General features: G+C 54.0%; 7 protein-coding genes across 7 annotated transcripts; 2 read left to right on the top strand and 5 right to left on the bottom strand.

Annotated features, from left to right (window-relative positions):
* Positions 1-492: 492 nt before the first annotated feature.
* On the top strand, positions 493-1,089 carry CTAM01_04644 (uncharacterized protein; the record flags this gene model as incomplete). The annotated part of the gene is made up of 1 exon (XM_060520674.1): positions 493-1,089. A coding segment is annotated over one exon (597 nt), but the record flags the coding sequence as incomplete, so codon positions are not given.
* A 3,281-nt stretch (positions 1,090-4,370) lies between these two features.
* Positions 4,371-4,550, bottom strand: CTAM01_04643 (uncharacterized protein; the record flags this gene model as incomplete). The annotated part of the gene is made up of 1 exon (XM_060520673.1): positions 4,371-4,550. The coding sequence occupies one exon, from the start codon at positions 4,548-4,550 to the stop codon at positions 4,371-4,373; it is 180 nt and encodes a 59-aa protein (XP_060384627.1).
* A 2,860-nt stretch (positions 4,551-7,410) lies between these two features.
* CTAM01_04642 (uncharacterized protein) lies at positions 7,411-9,132 on the top strand (the record flags this gene model as incomplete). The annotated part of the gene is made up of 1 exon (XM_060520672.1): positions 7,411-9,132. One exon carries the CDS (start codon positions 7,411-7,413, stop codon positions 9,130-9,132), a length of 1,722 nt encoding a protein of 573 aa, XP_060384626.1.
* Positions 9,133-9,602: 470 nt separating this feature from the next.
* Positions 9,603-11,189, bottom strand: CTAM01_04641 (SWIM zinc finger protein; the record flags this gene model as incomplete). The annotated part of the gene is made up of 1 exon (XM_060520671.1): positions 9,603-11,189. One exon carries the CDS (start codon positions 11,187-11,189, stop codon positions 9,603-9,605), a length of 1,587 nt encoding a protein of 528 aa, XP_060384625.1.
* Positions 11,190-12,001: 812 nt separating this feature from the next.
* Positions 12,002-12,962, bottom strand: CTAM01_04640 (uncharacterized protein; the record flags this gene model as incomplete). The annotated part of the gene is made up of 3 exons (XM_060520670.1): positions 12,002-12,138; positions 12,347-12,841; positions 12,917-12,962. The coding sequence occupies 3 exons, from the start codon at positions 12,960-12,962 to the stop codon at positions 12,002-12,004; spliced, it is 678 nt and encodes a 225-aa protein (XP_060384624.1).
* A 1,357-nt stretch (positions 12,963-14,319) lies between these two features.
* On the bottom strand, positions 14,320-15,267 carry CTAM01_04639 (uncharacterized protein; the record flags this gene model as incomplete). Its single annotated transcript, XM_060520669.1, has 1 exon — positions 14,320-15,267. One exon carries the CDS (start codon positions 15,265-15,267, stop codon positions 14,320-14,322), a length of 948 nt encoding a protein of 315 aa, XP_060384623.1.
* A 735-nt stretch (positions 15,268-16,002) lies between these two features.
* On the bottom strand, positions 16,003-17,492 carry CTAM01_04638 (uncharacterized protein; the record flags this gene model as incomplete). The annotated part of the gene is made up of 4 exons (XM_060520668.1): positions 16,003-16,555; positions 16,615-16,692; positions 16,751-17,247; positions 17,310-17,492. 4 exons carry the CDS (start codon positions 17,490-17,492, stop codon positions 16,003-16,005), a joined length of 1,311 nt encoding a protein of 436 aa, XP_060384622.1.
* Positions 17,493-18,402: the final 910 nt, after the last annotated feature.

Here is an 18,402-nt window from a genome sequence, read left to right as displayed (position 1 = left end):
GGACAGAGCCTAGTAGCGAGGCCAAGTACCACAATCTGTGACCTGTATAAGGTATACGGCAGAGACAAGCAGCAAGCAGTAGGAGTGAGCAGGCACAGCGAAGCACAAGGGGAGCGTAGAAAATTGCGCCTCACCGGGAGGGGGTGGGGGAGGGAGTTACGGTCTCACGAGAGCCATTGCCACATAATGGCACCCCTTGTGCGCGAGTGGAGTACAGGAAAGAGGGTATGGTAGGGGAAAGGAAAGGAGGGTTGATGACTCGGCCAGGAACAAAAGGCGGAGGAAGAACTACTCGGCGTGGAATACAGAGGAGTGGAAATGGAGGTAGGGAGTCAGGCTAGAATGCCGTTGTGAAGAGAGACAGACAGGCCTGCTTGACAGCATACACTCGGCCGAAACTGGGGGGGATGAACCAAAGGAAAAGACGGCAAGTCTTGCTGCTGCGTGCGTGTGCGTGCTTGTGCTTGGAGGTATGCGTATGCCGCTCTGCTCTTTTTTTTTTCTTTCCCTCACTCTCTTTTTTCTCTGAGGGGGGTACTCCTGTTGCCGCTGTCTCTCTCTGTCGGTTTCTGCAGCCGTTGCTCCTCGGCCTTGACGGATGTCGCAGATACTGCTGGCCGTGGCCTGAGCCTAGTCGCCTGGATGTTTCGCCCGTCCGGCGCAAATTCGAGACGCTGTCGTTCTCGTTGTTTGCTTTGTGCGATGTCTCCTTCGGTGGAGCACAGCGTTGCGCGCGCTGGCAGGCTAGAATCAGAGAGCGTGCCGATAGAGACTCTGGTACTGGCGATTGGCGTATCCTGTGCTGGTCGGTCGGTCGGTCAGTTCGAAGGAGTCGAGGCTGAAGTGAGAAGACTCGGTGAGAGGAAAGTTGAGGAAGTGGGCTGCACCCGTGCTGAATTGTATTTCACCGGTCTGAGGGGTACTCATGAGAGGACAGGGGTTCTTGAGACCACGCCACGCGAGAAGAGGAGCCGAGCATCTTCCCGCCCCTGCCGAGTGGATGGATTTCAGGCTGCCCGTCTGATGGGAATAAGGCGACAGGGGTGGTGGAAAGAACACCATGGAACCGACTGTTGTGAGCGCTGCTGATCCTGTTTCTGGCCTTCACTTCCGCCTCTTTTTGTGTAACCAACAGGTGCCGTTTGCTTCGTCTGCATGGAAGGGCCAAACGCTAGGCCAATCAAGTGTCGAGACACTTCTGATGCTGGATCTGCTGATGCTTCTGACTGTTGCTCACGGCGAAGGTTGTTACGATTGCTAGCCAACGATTGCAAAGACCGCTACAACTTCACACACTGTTGATCGGTTGGTCTCGGGAGGCGGATGGATGCCCAAGGCTGTCCTGTCTCCTGTCTGGCCAAGAGATGTGGATTCGGATGCGTGTGCTTACGTGAAGCGCCATGAAAGATCCCATGCGGGCGACGACGTGATCTAGGACTGGGAGTCATCACATTTCCATCGCCCGGCTAGCAATGTGCGCCATGTTACCAAAAGGCCGAGGCAACCAACCACCATGCGTGCGGCCGCAACCCCCCAGATTTGGCTCCCTAATCGTCTCTTTTTCCGATATAACCTCTGTGCTTCTCGACGTTCCATTGTAATGCGCCACGGTCCCGAGAGTCTGACACCCTTTGCCTACTTACCCTCGTTTAGTTAGATCGCTCGAGCAGCCTGCAAGTCTAGGGATGCGTGTGTATGCTTAGGTTGGCTAAGAACAGCCTCGTGGTTTTCCCCCCCTCTGACAATGCGTATTCAACCCGATCCACAGATTGTCACCGCTTTTCCGGGAGTGAGAGTGCTTCCAGAAAGCTGACGAACATATGCTAGGCACACCCGACTTGCTGTGCCGCCTCTGGATATGGACGGGACAAAAGATGAAGAAGAACCCGTCCCACGAAAGGGGCAAGGAAAACATTTCTTGTGAAGAGCTTCGTTTTCGTTCTGGGTCGTCAAGAGCCCAGTTGGTTCATCTAACAAAATGATTGGTCCGTTCAGAAACCTGTCAGTCGATCGATCAGTCGATTCAGTCTGTAGCTTGCACATGATTGAGTGAAATTAACATCTTCAGCTCTTGACGATGATGTAGCCGCTCTGCCCCAGTAACCGGGTGTACGTCCACCGCCGCCAACACCACCACCACGGTCTGGCCTGACTAGGCCTGGCCGTACTGTTGGGCCGCCCCTCGGAGCGCCGGTAAAGGAACCTGCCGGCTGTCAGAAAGTGAAGCATGCAGCAGAATACGCACTTTGGACAGCCCCATGTTTGCTCAAAAAGGCCTTGACCGCCTTTAACCACCCCGCAGCCCCTGGTCCTGACGTGTTGCCCGAGAGGCGGATTGTTGTTGGAAAGGCGAAATTCCCATAAAATCCGCTCACGAGCAGCCAATGTTGGAGACTAATTACCATTACGAAACTGCAAGCATACCCGCAGTCGCAGAAAGTCGACGGCCGCACGGCGTCTTGGCCGCGAAAAGACGATCCCCCCAACAGCCGTAGGTCAAAAGGGTGCATTGCGTGCGGGCCCTGCGAATTGGTGTCCCGGCTGAAAGCAAACTTTTGACATTCATCTCGAGCAAATATGTCGGTCAACAAATTCGGCCATTTCACAGGTAAAAGCGCCTGTCGAAAGCAAAGCCCTGCATGCGCGGGCGTCACCAATGATGGCAGCCTCTGTCGATGCAGCTGATGAGGTCAGGGAACCACCCGCTAACGGTCTCGTATCAAATCAGCGTCTGACGTTCCTCTGCAGGCCGCCGTAACAGTCGAGTGAGGCGAAGTGAAGTAAGAGCGTTGCGAGATGGCCACAAAGAGCGGATGTGTAAAAGTTGGATCCCTGAACCACGCCTCGGTGATTGTGAGATGCACAAAATCGGCCTGCCAACAGTGAACACGGTTGCAATTTGCTGCTTCAGAGCAGGCATTAACGACGAGGAACACCAAGTTCTGGTGGGACGCAGGAGACCGTGGAGAGTTTAAGCTCGAATGGGCAACCGGTGAGTCGGGAGCCTCGCTTGTGGATGGTCGCTCGACAGACCAGAGACTCGACCCGTGAAAGTGTGTGGATTCACCCCAGCAAGGCCAGGCGATAGCCAAGTGAGATTATGTGCCGTGGCATGCCCCCAAACCCACGAACCCCAGCGCTATTCCGTACCGCCCATTTCCGTCGGAGGTTGCCAGCCATTGGTGTGTCTAGCTCTGCCTCGTGCTATGTTTCGATGCTCAACATTGTATCCATACTTTGGTCGGGTACCACAGTATCGATTCCCCAAGCTGCAGCCAGAGCGGTGATGATTCGCGAACAGGGTGTGTTGGCCGCTTACAGACTACGGAGTATGCTGCACATAATTAGCCCGGTGACGATTTGCGGATTGACGAATGATTACGGAGTACTACCGGACTAAAGAAATTTTGGCTGGAATTTTTTTTGCCGAGATCTCATTAGACTGCCTCGCAGGCTAAATAGAGCACTGCAATGGCCATAAAGTTCCAACGGGTCGCAGAACTAATCGGGGCGACGCTAAACAATGCGTAAGACCGGAAGAAGAGCATAATGATCCATTTCTCTGCCGATTCTTGAGATCTGCTGAGCACTCGGCACTGAACAAGACAGGTTGCAATGCGCTAGCATGCGATCGTGTCCGAACGGGCGGGGAGAGTTTTCGGGTACCTAGGCGGACATGGGGCCTCCAGATTGTATTAGTGAATTCTGCGCGGACTTCTTTTTTGGTTGAGTCGGTTCAAACCTACCTTAGCTATCGGGTCCTTTTCAGCATCCCATAATAGTACATGAAGCGGCTGCGCATGCATGCTCCGGTGATTACGGAAGATGTCCCGTTGCTCTAGTCTCCGGCGGAACAAGGACAACCTTGCACATCGGTCAAGTCCAGGGGCCGAGCTGGTGGACGGGAGAGTCGGGTACCAGCATCGGCCCATGGAGTGGATGTATCCACCCGGTGAGGATGAACATCGTCAACTGCAACGTATGCCAACCGCAGATTTGTGCAGAGGAGCAGCAAAGCAGAGGCTGACTATGTTGGTCTTGGTCTAACGATTCGTGGCGTTCAGTGATTTGCTTGAGGACAGTTGGCAAGGAAATACCTTAGTGCAGTGTACTGCGGAACGACGAGCCTTGTCGGACCCCCAGCGAAGAGCGGCTTCTGGCCGAGATGCAGCTCGGCGGCCATAGCGCCGTTGAAAGTGCTCCAGACCTTCGTCCACTTGACCAGTCCTTAATGAATTGTTGAGGGGTCTACTCCGTACAATGGATGACGTTTGCGAGGTCGGTCGAGACAATTCGACCTTGTCCTCATCGGATTTTGGCTGAGGTTCCCGGGGTTGAACGTAGTGGTGGGCCGGAGGGTACTCCGGAGGTTATGACAAAGTCGCATCGAGCATCGGCGGCAATGCAACCCACTTCGCGGTCAAGGTGACCCCCAAGTATGTGGATGGGACTGCCGGCGCGGGCCAGGTGGTCCAGAAGCTACCCCTCGCAGAGATGCGAACCAACGACGGTGGGAGAAGCAGACGAGTGGCGTGGTGGAATGGCAGCATGCAGCGAGAAAAGAGCACCTAGGGACGCAAGAATCGACAGTTGGAAGTGTTGAGGTTTGCCGTGACTGGGTGATGTGAGAGCGGGAGGCAGCTACCGATACAAAGGCGAGGAATGGAAGGGAGCTTCATCTCCGCTCACAGGTACGGCACCGATTTCGTCACGTGGAGTGCAGACCGGGTCGGGTGGTCCGAATGCAAAGTCAAAGCTTCATGTGCCGGGCGACACGTCCATGGTTGAGGTTCTTCTTCCGACCGGCCGAGAAGTACGCAGTGTCGGTGTGTGCTCAGGCCTTTTCTAACGTCGAAGCCGGGAGGCCGGTGTTGAGTTAAGGCTACATGAATCAACGACTCATTTCAGGAAAGCTCACGAGAGAATACCTTACGTTACCTTAGGTTTTTTGAGGAAAATGGAAGAGGTGCTTGCGCTTACAGTGCCACTTGCACCTGGAGGGACGTTGAGATGCCAAGTCGCGACGCTTTCGGACAAAGGGGTTGTATCTGCCTGAGGTAGCCCAGTAGGTCAAGCGAATACCTAGGTAGGCACCTTGAAACCTCAAAATGCCTTGTCTAAGGTACCTTCCATGATGGTAGGTAAGAGGCGGTACCAACCTTCCAGGTTATGCTGCAGGAGGAAAGCAGGCAAGCAGGCGCTAGTGCGCCATCACCACTTTGAGCAAGTGGCAGGACAGCAAGAATAAGGTAATGTAGGTAACCACCTCAAGTCAGGTAAGGTAGGTAGGTAAGGTACTTCCTCCCTCATGTCACTTACATTGCACCCAAATGCAAGCACGTTTCTGAGTCGTGGAAGTAGCGGAGGCAAGGACCGTCCCGTCCCTTCCTACCTTAAGGTACCTTGCCTCACCTCACCTTACCTTACCTTACCTAACTTCACCTGTGGCCTAACCACCTTGGCTTCCTTACCTTCACTCGGGTGCCTTAGCTTCCATTCAATTAGGTTGTGTGCTTCCTCCGTATTGGCTAACCATACCTAACGAACAAAGACCTCCATAAGGCGACTGCATTGTCAACTTTATTTGGACTGAACAAGTCTCAAGCAGCCAGAGCAGTGACACCGCAAGCGTCCTGCATTTGCTGATATATGACCAAGTTGCATCCTTCCGTCTGCTCAAACGACTAACAGACTGAGAGGCACGAGAAGGTACTTCATCCTCGACGCACCTACCTTCGGATCTCTCGCCTGTTTTATCCGTACATTTACCTCATGTAAGTACGAAGCGAGATGCCTGCACTTTCCACTTTCGCTAGACGGGCAGATAGCACGTTGAACAATACTTGGGTATAATACTTATTTTTGAGATCTGCACCGAGGCAAGTTGCATTAATGATTACCTAGGCCCTACCCCCATTTGCTTATTTCCTGCATTCTGCAAGCTTCCCGTTCTGGCCATGTTTACACTGACTCTGGAGACTCTTGCGGCTGCCAGCTTCCAACCTTCAGCTCGCCATATAGCCGTTCCCATCACCTTGTTGCTCACTCTAAAGCTATTTGATTCGATCTGTTCTGTATGGATCGGATGCCCCTTCTCTGCCTGTTTGCTGTTTCTTACCATCTGTCCAGCTACGCAGTCAAGCTAATCCCGCATCCATATGTACCCCCGACGGGAGCAAAAGCCTTCCCCGCGAACGCGACCGAGACAACGCCGATCCAAGCTGCTGCACGCTGCCTTCATGTCTTACAAAAACGGCTGGCCGCGGCTTGACATCGATGCAAGTAGCGACTCAGGAAAAGAAACAATAGCGTTGAGAGAGGCTGCCGGGCCGAGGCCATGTAGAAGAGAAAAAGAAACCACGGAGCGGCCTTTTGCCCCCCGATTTCCGTTGCCTGCCTTGCCAGCGTGTCTGCCTGCCCAGCTGAGCACCTTGCCACATACCGAAGGAGATAAATCCGCGGCACCTTCCAAGCTCACACACGCACGCATGCCTTACCGTCTGCTTGTTCGCCTTACACTACCTAAACTGGCGCTTCTTGCCTCTATCAAAAGTTCACACCTACGCAAGGCAGACAAGGCAGGAAGCTGCAACGGCGTTGGCCAAGCAGATCGACGGGAGTCCAACTAGTGCGGCTCGCGGACATGGAAGCTGCCTAGGGTGGGAACTGTCACTTCTCAGTGGGCGAAAACCCAAGTTGCAGATTTGCGAGGTGACATCGCCATTCACATCCACCACCTTCTACCGCCAGCATCGTATGGTTGGCATCTTCCTCGCACTTGTGCTCGACTCGTTTCTTGCCAATTGGCCCCGAGTCAACCAACACAGCTCTTCTCCTCATCTTGACCGTTCATCCTTCCTTTCGACCAATCAGGCGCCCTGCTTAAGGACCTGGCACATCTCCCCTTCCAACTGCAGCTACGCATGCAGGGCAACACACAAACACACAAATCGGAACCCAACATTGTCATGCAAATTCCCCACGCCCATACCCAAGACCACGCTCACGATCACTTCCTGGGTCACTAGAACTCATCAGTCCATGCGTACCTTGTCACCGGTATCGCCAAATTTCATGATTCGGCCTATTGCCTGGTGCAACGTCGTGCCGCCCCGCCATCGGTCAACACCTTGTTTGTCAGTCACCGCAGTTGTGGTAACACAACTCTATAGTGTTTCTCGCTGCTGACTTTCTGCTTCTGCAGTGATATACGACTCAGGAAAGACCCAAATTTTGTCCATCTGTCATTTGACAGTTTCGTCCCCCCTCCAAAGCGCCACTTGTCGCCTTCTTCTGCGCTATCTTCCATCAACTTCCTTGATGCCGTGAAACACCTTCGCTATATGACGTTGAGCGCCATTGGCTAGTCTGATTTCAACATTGCCCAAGCCTGTCAACTACCGTCACAAGATGGATCTGGGATCGGACATTATACACGACATAATCCACCCCACAGCAGCCTTCACGGACGTCTCTCTGTCAGAAGTCGAGCACCATGATAGTAGCATCCCACATCGACTTCCGCCAGCCGATGACTGGGAGCACTCCCAGCTGAATCCCAAAAACCGCATTGACAGCCTCGACCCCCTGCCAAATCCTCTGTGGCGCATCGATGGCTGTACTGGACTCGGGACGCAATTCTACGTCCTTCCTACGTTTCTCTTTCCAACGCCGCCGCTGCGTCTCGATGCCTTTGTACCAGAGCAGTCAACTCAAACGCCCGAAATCCGGCAATTATTGGATTTGGATGTGGCGTTCCATACCAAAGATCGCGCCCGAGTTCAAAAGCTGAACATATCCAAGCACATCATTCGGGCTTTACAATTCTGGACAAAACGACTGCCTGACCCAGAAGGGCTCTTACGATCTGTGCCATTTGGCTCCCGCATCGTCTTCAAAGATATCTCTCTCGATGTCAGAGCCATAGAGATCAATATTGCACCCACGTACTACCTCGAACGTCAACTTCTCTCGGCATCCGCCCTCGCTGAGATGTGGGGACCCGAAGCCCAGATACCGCAATGTATCGACTTGTCCGAGGTTCATGTTGTCGAACAGATCCACGACAGTGTCTGCCTTGTTCAAATCAAAGGTCGCCTCTGGATTTTGAAGACACTAACAAGTTACACCAAGTACTTGTACCATGAGCTTAAGCTTCTGTTGTCAACAATACCACACCAGAACATCATGTCACGTCCCGCACACCTCGTCACAAAGCGTTGCACTTTTGGTAGCAAAGTTGCTGTCATCGGCTTTACTCTTGAGTATCATCACTATGGTACTTTAAGAGACATTGTGCCTCTTTCACGAATCCACAACACGATTTCTCAAACAGAACAACTCAAATGGTCAATCCAGATTACGTCGGGTGTACTGCACCACCGTAGAACCTCTGGTACATTCTACCCTGACCTCCGCCTCGACAACATCGTCCTATCAAAGGACAGAGATGCAGTCATGGTCGACTTTGAACAACGCGGGGTGTGGTGCGAATTTGCGTCCCCAGAGATCAATGCTGTCGAATACATCCGCATATTAGCTACCGATGACGATATACCCGAGGATACCAGAGATCACTATGCTGACATATTGAGGCGCTTGTGTCCTGATTTCGAGTCTCTACAAGCAAGAGAGGAGTATACAAATCCAATCAACGGCTACAATATCTGCTGGGCATGTCTCAGCCCAAGGGAGCAGGAGGCATCGGAGGTGTACATGCTCGGGAGAGTATTATGGTGCATCTTTGAGGGAGCTAGCGCACCTCAGCAAGCTGCTGTGTGGCAGTCCTATCGCTGGGAGACCGACGTCGACTTTCCTGCCTTTCTCAGAACGCCACCGATACTACGCTCGCTCATCGACCGTTGCACAAGTGGCCGTCGTGCCACCTTGGGTGACCAGATCGGTAGAGAGGGCAACAAAATTATTTTCAAAGGTCAGGAGAACAAGACTGAACCCAAGGACATCCGACAAGCTGCTGCGACGTGGTGGAAACGTGAGATAGCGTGGGCCGAGAGTTTCCTGGCCATGAGAGACCACTCAAAATCGAGCGGAGAATGGAGCGAGAACCACTTCGACAGACCTAGCTTACAGAGCGTATTAGATGAGCTAGAGAAGATTCGGGATGAGCTATAAACAGGGACAGACACCGGGCCAAAGACGGCTTTACAAGGGCTGAAACAGAACAGAACAGAACAGATGTATACACTTAGAAGTGAACGACTCGGGGATAGATAATGGTATTTATTGTATTGCAGAACAAGAGAGGAGAAACCTCAGAAATATGAGATGCCTGGACAAGCACCCAATTGACCAAAGTCACTGCCTAGAGACTTGGCGCGCTACATCCTCTAACAATCATGCAATCTAAATGAGAAACAAGATGTGTGGGAGTACAGGTAGTGTCAAGGGATAATACATGAACATGATAAGTATAGATAAAGGGCGTGAGTGTCACAGACACAAGAGTGAAGAGAAACATGGTAAGAGACTTGTCCTCCCCAAGGTCCAGAGAAACGCTCTGTGCTTCCCTATCTTTCCATCTTCAACAAACAAGGATGCAGTGTAGGAATATGGTCCCGTGTACGTGTGCGTGTACTCCCACGTCACCTCATCCTCTTGGATCCCCGATCATGGCTCTGACTCTGTCCGTGGCGTTTCGACCCCGCCCCAGGCGAACTTGTGATGGCTAAGCCGCTGCCTCCAGACCTCCTCAGCCGAGCAATGAGGGAGCGGAATTTTTCGACGTAGGTGGCCGGCGCACCGTTGACGCCCAGCTGGTCCAGGATGTCTTCGAGGCTGTGGAGGAATGGCGCCGCCGCGTCGGGAGGGAGGAGACTCAGTACCCCGAGGACGAAGTCTTCGTCGCGGTCCCCGACGAGGCGGAGGAAGAGGTTCTTGTCTCGACGGGCGATGGCGGCGGGCCTCGTCGTCGACGTCGGGGACACGAAGTCGCGGTTCCTCTCTACGACGGCGGCGAGGATGTGTACTAGGGTGCGGGCGGCGCTTGTTCGCTCCTGGGGTTCTAGGGGCCGATCGCGCTTAAATATTGAGGTGCGGACGAGGCCTATTACACCGCTGATGTGTCGTGCGGCCCAGGCTACGTCACGAGGGCCCTCTGCTGAGCCGCCTTCTGAGGAGGGGATGGTGGTGGAGGTGGTGGCGTAGGAGTCGAGTTCGCGCAGAACGCGGTCGACGCGCTGGGAGAGCTTGCGAAAGGGGTCGTTGACGGGGTCTGTAGAGCGCATCTGGGAGAGGAAGTAGTGGAAGAAGTCGTTGTTGGCGAGAAGCATGCGGAAGATTGTGCCCTCGAGGTCGCGGCGCTTGACTGGTTTCTTACCCGTGGAGGGCGGATTTGAGCAGAGGTCTGGGCGGTAGTCTTCAGGAGAGGACGAGGACATAACAGCTGAGAGCATCTCGCGTGCTTCATCGACGCGGTGAGGGTTCGGGTGCTGCCGTTGATTTTCGTCTTCTTCTGCCTCGTCCGAGTCGGTGTTTTCAGAGTCCTCTTCCGAGCCTGGGGTGACAACGTCACAGCGTAGGCCGTCAGCCAGGACGTCAAGGTGGAAGGCCGATATGTCTGAAAAGGGGTCGCCAATTTCCTCTGGGTAGCCGTCCGCGGTCATGGTCAGGGGGGATGCCGGGTCGTAATCGTAGAGCGTCTGCTTAACGAGCTGATCCAGTAGCCAGAGGAGGTGCTTGCAGGGCGGGCCAGCCGTTTGCTGCTGTTCCCGGCACGAGCACCGGGGCGTCGCGAAGGGGCTGTCGGGGGATCCTATACGGATGGAACGGGGCACGAGCTCCGTCATTTGAAAGGCGTAGACGTCGTCCCTGAGACGGCAGTACTGCAGCGAGAGGCGGGGGGGATCTTTGAAGGCCTCGCGTACGCGCAAGCGGGCGTCGTGGGAGAGCGTGTCGAGCTTGTAGACGAGCTTGGAGGGAGACCGGATGATGGAGTGGTTGTCGTCGTCGACGAGAGACGAGTCCGAATCGGACTCTGGCTCGGAGCTGCTGGAGCCGCCATCGTCGTCTATGCATCCGCCGCCGTCGTCCTCATCGTCGTAGTAATCTGAGGTGGTAATATCGCTGAGGGACTGCCGGTGCGCCTGGGCTCTGGTTGTGGGAGGCATTCTTCTTCCCAGAGAGAGCTCTCTGAATTTGGCTACGGGGGTGGGAGAGGATGATGAAGACATTTATGGTGTGCGAGGGAGCAGTAAAGTTCTATATGTTTCACAGAGCCTGCTGATGAAGAAGGGGTCTCCATGGTGAATCGGTTCACGGGTTACTTATAGGATCCAAAGGTCAGATGGCAGGGGGGGATGGGAAGGGGGAAGGGAGAAAAGGGGGGGCGGAGTGAGGCCAACTGTGACAAGACCCCCAGAGACCCAATGCTAGTGCTAGTTGGCGAAGCTGGCGATGCTGGATGAGATGTTGGAGCAGGGGGGGAGAAGCGGGAGGAGGCAGATGAAGACATGACCAAGACGAATCCTGGGAGTACTCGCACACGAGTGGTGGGCGAGCAGGTCCCATGGAGATGGACGATATGACGCATAGCAGGAGGAGGGGTGCGGTAGAAAGGAGTAAGAGCAGAACCGAGGACGACTACTGGCCGGTTCGGGATCCCTCCTTTCCCACCCCTGGTCTTGCGAGAAGTTGATCAGATCACCTTCTCGAAACAATTCCATTTTCTATACTTTTTTCCTTTCCTGCATCTTCACCCGGCCCCTGATCCTGGGATCGCTGTTGCTGCTGGGAAGAAAAATCAGGCGGAATGAGGTGGAGGGATGTGGGAGGTCGGCTCGCTCTGGCCGAGACCGAAGTCTGGAAGCGTGCCGTGAGCTCAGCAACCATGCCGGGAAAGGCTGGATGGGTTTGGAAAAGATCGGGCTAGGGCGCAAAACAGTTGTCGCTGCGCAAAAGAGTTGGGACAAGGTTTTGGGTCGTGAAACTCCACATCAGGTGGTCGTAGAAGCTTGGGTGGAAGGGAAAGCAATGCAGAGTAAGGTCAGGGCCCAAAGAGAAACATCGGACTGCGCAGATCGAAGGTCTTTGCGCCGTGTGCGGCGTACCGGCGGCGCGCGCGTGGCATGGGCAGGAGCATTGATCTCTTCTTTTCCCATGTCCAGGGTCTGGGGGGAAAAGCTACGACGCATGAACAACGGGATAACTGACCGAGAAGGTCTCGTCTGGCGCGATTCATAGGACGAAGTACGGCAAAGCGGGTGGAGGGAAGGCGGGACGACTCAACAAGGCACCGGGGGAAACGTAGAATGCGCTGTAACGATGAGATGTTGGAGCAGAGATACGTTGATTTCTGTGCTGTGCTTCGCCAGATTGCGATAAATCGTACTTTGACGATGACGATGGTAAGAAGAGAAGTCGAAGTTGAGAGAGGCAGTATCCTGGCTGCCGGGGTGCTGGGTAAGGTACCCTGGCCCGGTTGAAGAGGTTAAAAGTGGGGTCGCGTCTATCGCCCAAAGGCCGAACCGCACGGCCGACCGCCGAAGGGCCGTCGTCCACCGTCGCGGTGCCGTGGGCTCCTGGGCAGCCTTCCATTCCCACCCAGAAATTCCCTTCCCAGGCTTGGAGTACATCCAGCCACGGCTCAAGCCACGAATGCGCTGCTGCCATTGGTCCAGAAAGGAGACCAGAATCCGAGTGCCCAATAAGAACCCAGGCATTCTCTGAACTGTCCAGTCACCGCTGCCTCTTGGGGCCTGGGGGCCGCGCAAACGGGCCGGTAGTAACCCCGCCGTGGCTACGCCGAAAACGGGAATCACAGCCCCGAACGGGCCGGCCGCTTCTGCGACCGCGAATATGTTCGCGCCCCACTTTCTTCCCTTTTCTGACGTCCATCAGGCTCTGGGTTCCATGAGATATCCAACTTCACCAAATCACAGCCTTCCTCTGGCCGCATCACCGGCCGCATCCCTCCAACTGTCGCGGCCCTCTTCGACCCGGTCCATTTTGCTGTGCAGCGTGCTCCTACGACCGTCATAAACACCTCACAAGGCTTTCTTCGAAGCATAGGACCGCTGTTCCCTCTGTGGTTCCAAACTCCCGGAAATCGGTTGGAACGCCTTACAGGCCAGAAGGAAGGGGGTCCATGGCCGAGAGGCCTCACGATGGTCCTGGTCTACCCTACCCTAGGCAGTTGGGTATTCGGACTTGTTCGGTGCAACCTAGAGCCAACCAGACTGGATCAGCGACAGGATCATCACGGTATCTTATTCGTCTTCTTGTACGGCTCCCGATAAACAGCCAATCACTTTGATCGAGGATGGCGTGAATATATTGAGGCCTGTTGGACTTGACATCGGCCTCTGCGACACTTCCTCAGCCGCAGAAGCCTTTGACGGACTGACCGGCAGTGCTTGACCAAAGCCAAGCATCAAAGGCTTCCCCATGGGTCCTTAGGCAGACGACAGGGGCAAAAGGGGCTTCGCAGGATCACTGGTAGAGGCATCTAGCGTCGTGATCTATTCATAGTCCGTGTAAGTGCTGTCGTGTCACTATGGGAGTTAAGAGTCATCCTTCAGACAGGCGCGACAGCCGCCTACGTGAACTTGTCTCTCAGGACTCGGCAATCTTCCAAACTTCAGAGCAAAACAGGGCTTAGGATGTGACGTATCTCGACAAAGAGAGTGTACCAAGTCTAGACCGGGAATGCCTGGGCAAGAGCAGGGCGGTGTCCCTTTATGTCACATGACGCCAGGCTGACGATGGTGATCGATGGATAAGTATGAAACTCGTAGTCACACAGTGATGATTGAACCAGCCTGGGAGGTATACCTAGCGGAAGTGCAGAGAGATTGCAATATGGTTTGTATTGGGATCACAAAAAGCCGCGCAATCGTCTCTTGGGCGGAAAGTGGTGGGTTAAAGGTTACCGGCACAGGGAGGCCATCTGATATCTACTGCCGAGCGGAAGATGCCCTGAGCTTCGGCCACTTCGTAGCGCACACTTTGGCCTATCCCTTTCGGAACCACGTGCAGTTTCTGCTCATCAGTCAAGCAAAGCTTCCGCTTGCAGAACTCTGATTCATACCTGATTGATAACGACCTCACAATGACTCTGACATTTCAGAGTTTGATGCAACTGGCAACATTGATAGCAAATCATAGAGTCATGTTATCTAATGGCCAAATCAGTTCCTGCAGCGGATGTCGTTCCTGGTGAATGAGAGATTCTGAAATTATTGTCTACACTCTTCACAAAAGTACTGTGCCTCTTCTGAAACGAAAAGGTTTGCTCTCGATCAGGCGACCTCCTGTCTTCCCAACACCAATCCTTTACGAAAGGTGAGTCTTACGATGCGCAGCCTACTTGCGAGACTTGACCGACCATGTCTTCTCCTCAAATCGAACCACGCGACCTGAAGTGTGGCCGGACTCAAACACCTGCCTCCAAAGAACAACATCCATAATGACACCAATCTGAAGTAAAGCCAAACAACATGTAAGAATGCCACACAGCTGCGTGATAACGGGCTTATAGTCGGCGTGAACAGCATATACGGTAGGCATAGCCGCCAGAGACCAACCCGCAACGTAACAAAAGGGCAGTATCGGCAGCACAAAGACGCTCTTCCACCCGTTGAACCACTCGCGGTACCGGTACGTCATGGCGATGCCTAGGAACACGGCCGAGACGTTGCAGAATGCCCACCAGCAGGGGAACAAACTAAACAGCACGAGGGGTTGGTGGCCGTAGTAGAGGTATAGCCCGCCGTAGTTGAGCAGGCACTCCTCCAGTACGACGTCGAACAGACCCGCGAGGCCAAGAAACACCAGCAGCGTCTTATTGCTGACCCCGCGCATGAGCGCGCCAAAGATGGTGCATCCGAGCACGGCGCCAAAGGACCACCAGATGATGCCGACGTACAGATCGAACTCGCGGCCGAGAAAGGTGAACATGAGCTGGGACGGGTCGTGTGACTGCGACCAGTAGCAGTTTGCGAGGTAGTTGTCCACGGCCTCGGGCAGAACGCAGGTCGCGGCGCCGAGGGTCAGGGCCGTGGGCACGGTGGAGGACCAGCGCTTGCTCTCTGCGATGGAGATGAGGACGAAGATGAGGGAGAGGGCGAGGAGGATGGCTGATACGACGCGGACGTGTGATGCGTCTTGTGCGAAGGCGTCGTTTGGGGGGGCGACGGTTCGGAACGTCGAGTCGAATGAGACTTTGACTTGGGCATTCTGGGCGAATGTGAGTGGCAGCATCGAGAGGAGTGAAGCTGCGGTGAGGACCGGCCGGCTGAGAATCTGTTTCATGTTGGAGTTCTGTTGTTCGGGGAGTGAGGATGTAAGACGATGTACAGTGTGGGTGAGATTCGAAGAGTTAGGTAAGGTCGAATAGTCGAAGAGTGTCACACCTAGGATTTGGACTTCGGAAGCCTCGTTACAAGTGAAGATGTCTTTTATACATCTCCATACGGCTGCGCTGTTCCGAGTTCGTAAGCTCGGGATCGAACGAACCCGTCCAGCGTGAGGCTGTGGTCGGAGATTTCCCACATGCAGGTATCCGACCATATCCGCAGAGCCCATTGCCATGTTGCCACAGAAGTTGAAGAAAATTATTGAGATGACGTATCAATAGGCCATCTCAGAGAAGCGGGACCCAGAAAGTTGCCGCGAGGTCTTGCGACATGCTTCCACGATACCAAAAGTGGTAGTTCGGAGCCGAGCTTGCGATGTGAACGATGGATTAGTATTTGGCCCCGAATAGACTGCAATTCGCCTCTAAATACGAACCGCTGAGGATGCAGTTCATTGAACGAATCATTTCGAAAGCAAGTCCAGCATCTCGATCCCATGTCGTTCCTTCGTTATTCCTCAAAAAAAGCCTGTGGTCAAATTACCCGGCCTGAAGGCGTATAGCCTCTTTATATAACACATTCCTGCTGCGAGGTATGAGCACGCCCAAACTCCATATACCCCAATCTATAGCCGGACTCTACGACGAAAAAGAAAAACAACGACTGTAATGAAATGGGTATAACACATCGCCTACATCACCTTGCCCCGGCGATCCCCCGGCTCTCCTTGCGCCCCTTTTTCTTCCCTGTCGCCAGCAGAGCATTCCGCCGGCGGTAGAACTTGATCAATTGAGTGGTTCGAGTGCGACATGATATCAATCGTTGTACGGACATTGATGACCGGCCGGTCGCGCGCCTGCGTCTCCTGGACGTGGCTCCTCTGACCGAGATCAGAAGACGGCCTCGACGCGTCGTACTCCTCGTACTCGTCCCGCCCGTCGTCCCGAACCGTCTTGTTCAGCTCGATATCGGACCCGGTGCCGGACAAGGCCCGGTCAATGTCATTGAATGTCCGTACGGTGGAATTCGAGTTTTCGGATTTGCCTCCCCTGGCGACGGCGCCGGACGTTTCTTTCGTTCCTGGGTGGCCGCTCGTATTGACCCAGCCCGCGCTAGACGGACGAGATTGTTTGCTCTTGTTGCTCCATCCAAAACCCCAGTTCTGGAAGAGAGGCCGAAGACTGGTGACCGAAGCCGCGATGATGCCTAGCGCCGGCTCCAGGACACTCCAGATGGCGACGTCGCTGTGGAGGGGAAAAGGTTAGCCAGGTGCTCCTGTCAAGTCAGACATTTGGGGTCGTACATTGTTTCGTAGAGGAAGTCTGCCGAGATGGCGAGACGTCTCACATATGGTATACGTACTATAAGAGCAACGCCAGCACTAGATGTTTGTTAGCAACAGGATGCTCCGCCACGGTATTGAGGATATCTTGACTTACACCATGCCCATACTCAAAAGAACAGCAACAAGTGCCTTTGTACGCCGGTTCAAGTTGACGTTCCATAAGAGGGCAATCGGCAGCAAACCCATGCACCAATCTGATATCGCCGAGATGATGCTGTGTGCAATGGTCGCGTCCGGGACTATGTTGAAGTTAATACACGACCCCGGGTCTCCGTACAGCTGCCTCCAAAAGTAGGATGGAGGCATGCACTGGAAGGTCATGATGCAGAAGAAGGCGATGGAGATCATCCAGACGACGACGAGGTTGGCGTAGATGATCCAGCGGTGAACTTTGTTGAGAGCGAGACGGAGGAGGAGGAGACAGATCGAGGTTCGGATCGCCAGCGTTATCGGGGAGTATAAGACTTCGCAGATGTACCAGGCTCTGAGGGAGACGGCGGCTTGGTCGACCGTGAGTTCTGTGATGTGTTTTCCTGTGGCACCGTTGGTGATGCCGTGGAGGGCGATGCCACCGTATGCTGTGTAACCAAGCTGCGAGATGTTCATGTAAGTGGCAAGTAGGGAAAAATGAGAGGGTCGGAAACAGTACTAACCATGGCCCCGAATATAAGCCAGTCATCGACGGCTAAGCTCTTGACGATGCATACTTTAACGTAGGCTCTTGCCAAGACAAAGAAGCCGGCCGCGAGCATAAAGGACAGCTGGACAGCAAAGAGCTGCATGCCTCTGTATTGGATATCATCGTGCGGAACTCGTGTTTCTAGTGAGCCGTCCATGTTGTAAGTCGAGATGGCGAAGTATGGCTCAGGCAAAACACCAGAGACATCGGGGCTCCCACTGACACGGAAACGCGGATGGTGAGATCTTATAAGCCCTCCCACTCTCAGCCTGGCGTATGTGGCCCAACTTGCGCCATCCCATATGTGAGAAAAGAATACTCAGTGGGGGGTAGGGAGCTCAGAGAGGAAAAAGAAAACACCCATACATGTACCGGTTCCCCACGAGGGGACCAGGTCTTGAGAGTGTATCTCTCTCAACTACTTTAGATTGAAACACCCCAGGCCCAAATCGTGTTCTTCTCCATCTAAAGATTGCATGTTCCAGAAAACCTTCTTTTACAACGAAATTTCGCTTCAGAAATCTTCCTCTTAAGGCCAAGTTCTCCGTGCCGATAATCCGTGGTTAACACCGCCATTGCGATAAAAACGACAGCTATACGAGATGCAAAGATGGAAAAGCAATACCTTCAATCGGGTCACTTGCTGGCTTAGCAGTACATCCTGCGCCATGATGGAGAGACAGGACGCAACTTGCAGCTGCCGCGAGGAAGCAGGGTTCAGGACAGCCACGCCCACGTCCAGGGTTTGACTGGGATTGACAAGTTCAGGGTCGCCCACCAGGCCTGCATATACGCACAGAGAAATTGCTAGTCGCCAGGCGCACGACAATTTTCTCTCCGGTAGTTCCGCGACTCCGTGTGGTTCTTGTTCATCTGCAAGACAGATGCTTTGGGAGAAAGCGAATCCACACTTGGAGAAAAGAAAACCCCACAAAGTAGGTAATACGGGGTCGAGTGGGATGATGCCAGTCCTACACTAGGGTCGGTTTCTGACTGGACTATTTTGGATCCTCGGCATCGTTGGTCCGGAGAAGAGGAACCCTTTTCGTCTGAAAAGCATGGCTCTG

Source organism: Colletotrichum tamarilloi (genome assembly GCF_030869305.1).
Source record: "Colletotrichum tamarilloi strain Tom-12 chromosome Unknown Scaffold_11.1, whole genome shotgun sequence".
NCBI classification, from domain to species: Eukaryota; Fungi; Ascomycota; class Sordariomycetes; order Glomerellales; family Glomerellaceae; genus Colletotrichum; species Colletotrichum tamarilloi.
Note: the sequence above shows the minus strand (reverse complement) of the source record. Positions and strands in the feature narration are given on the sequence as shown.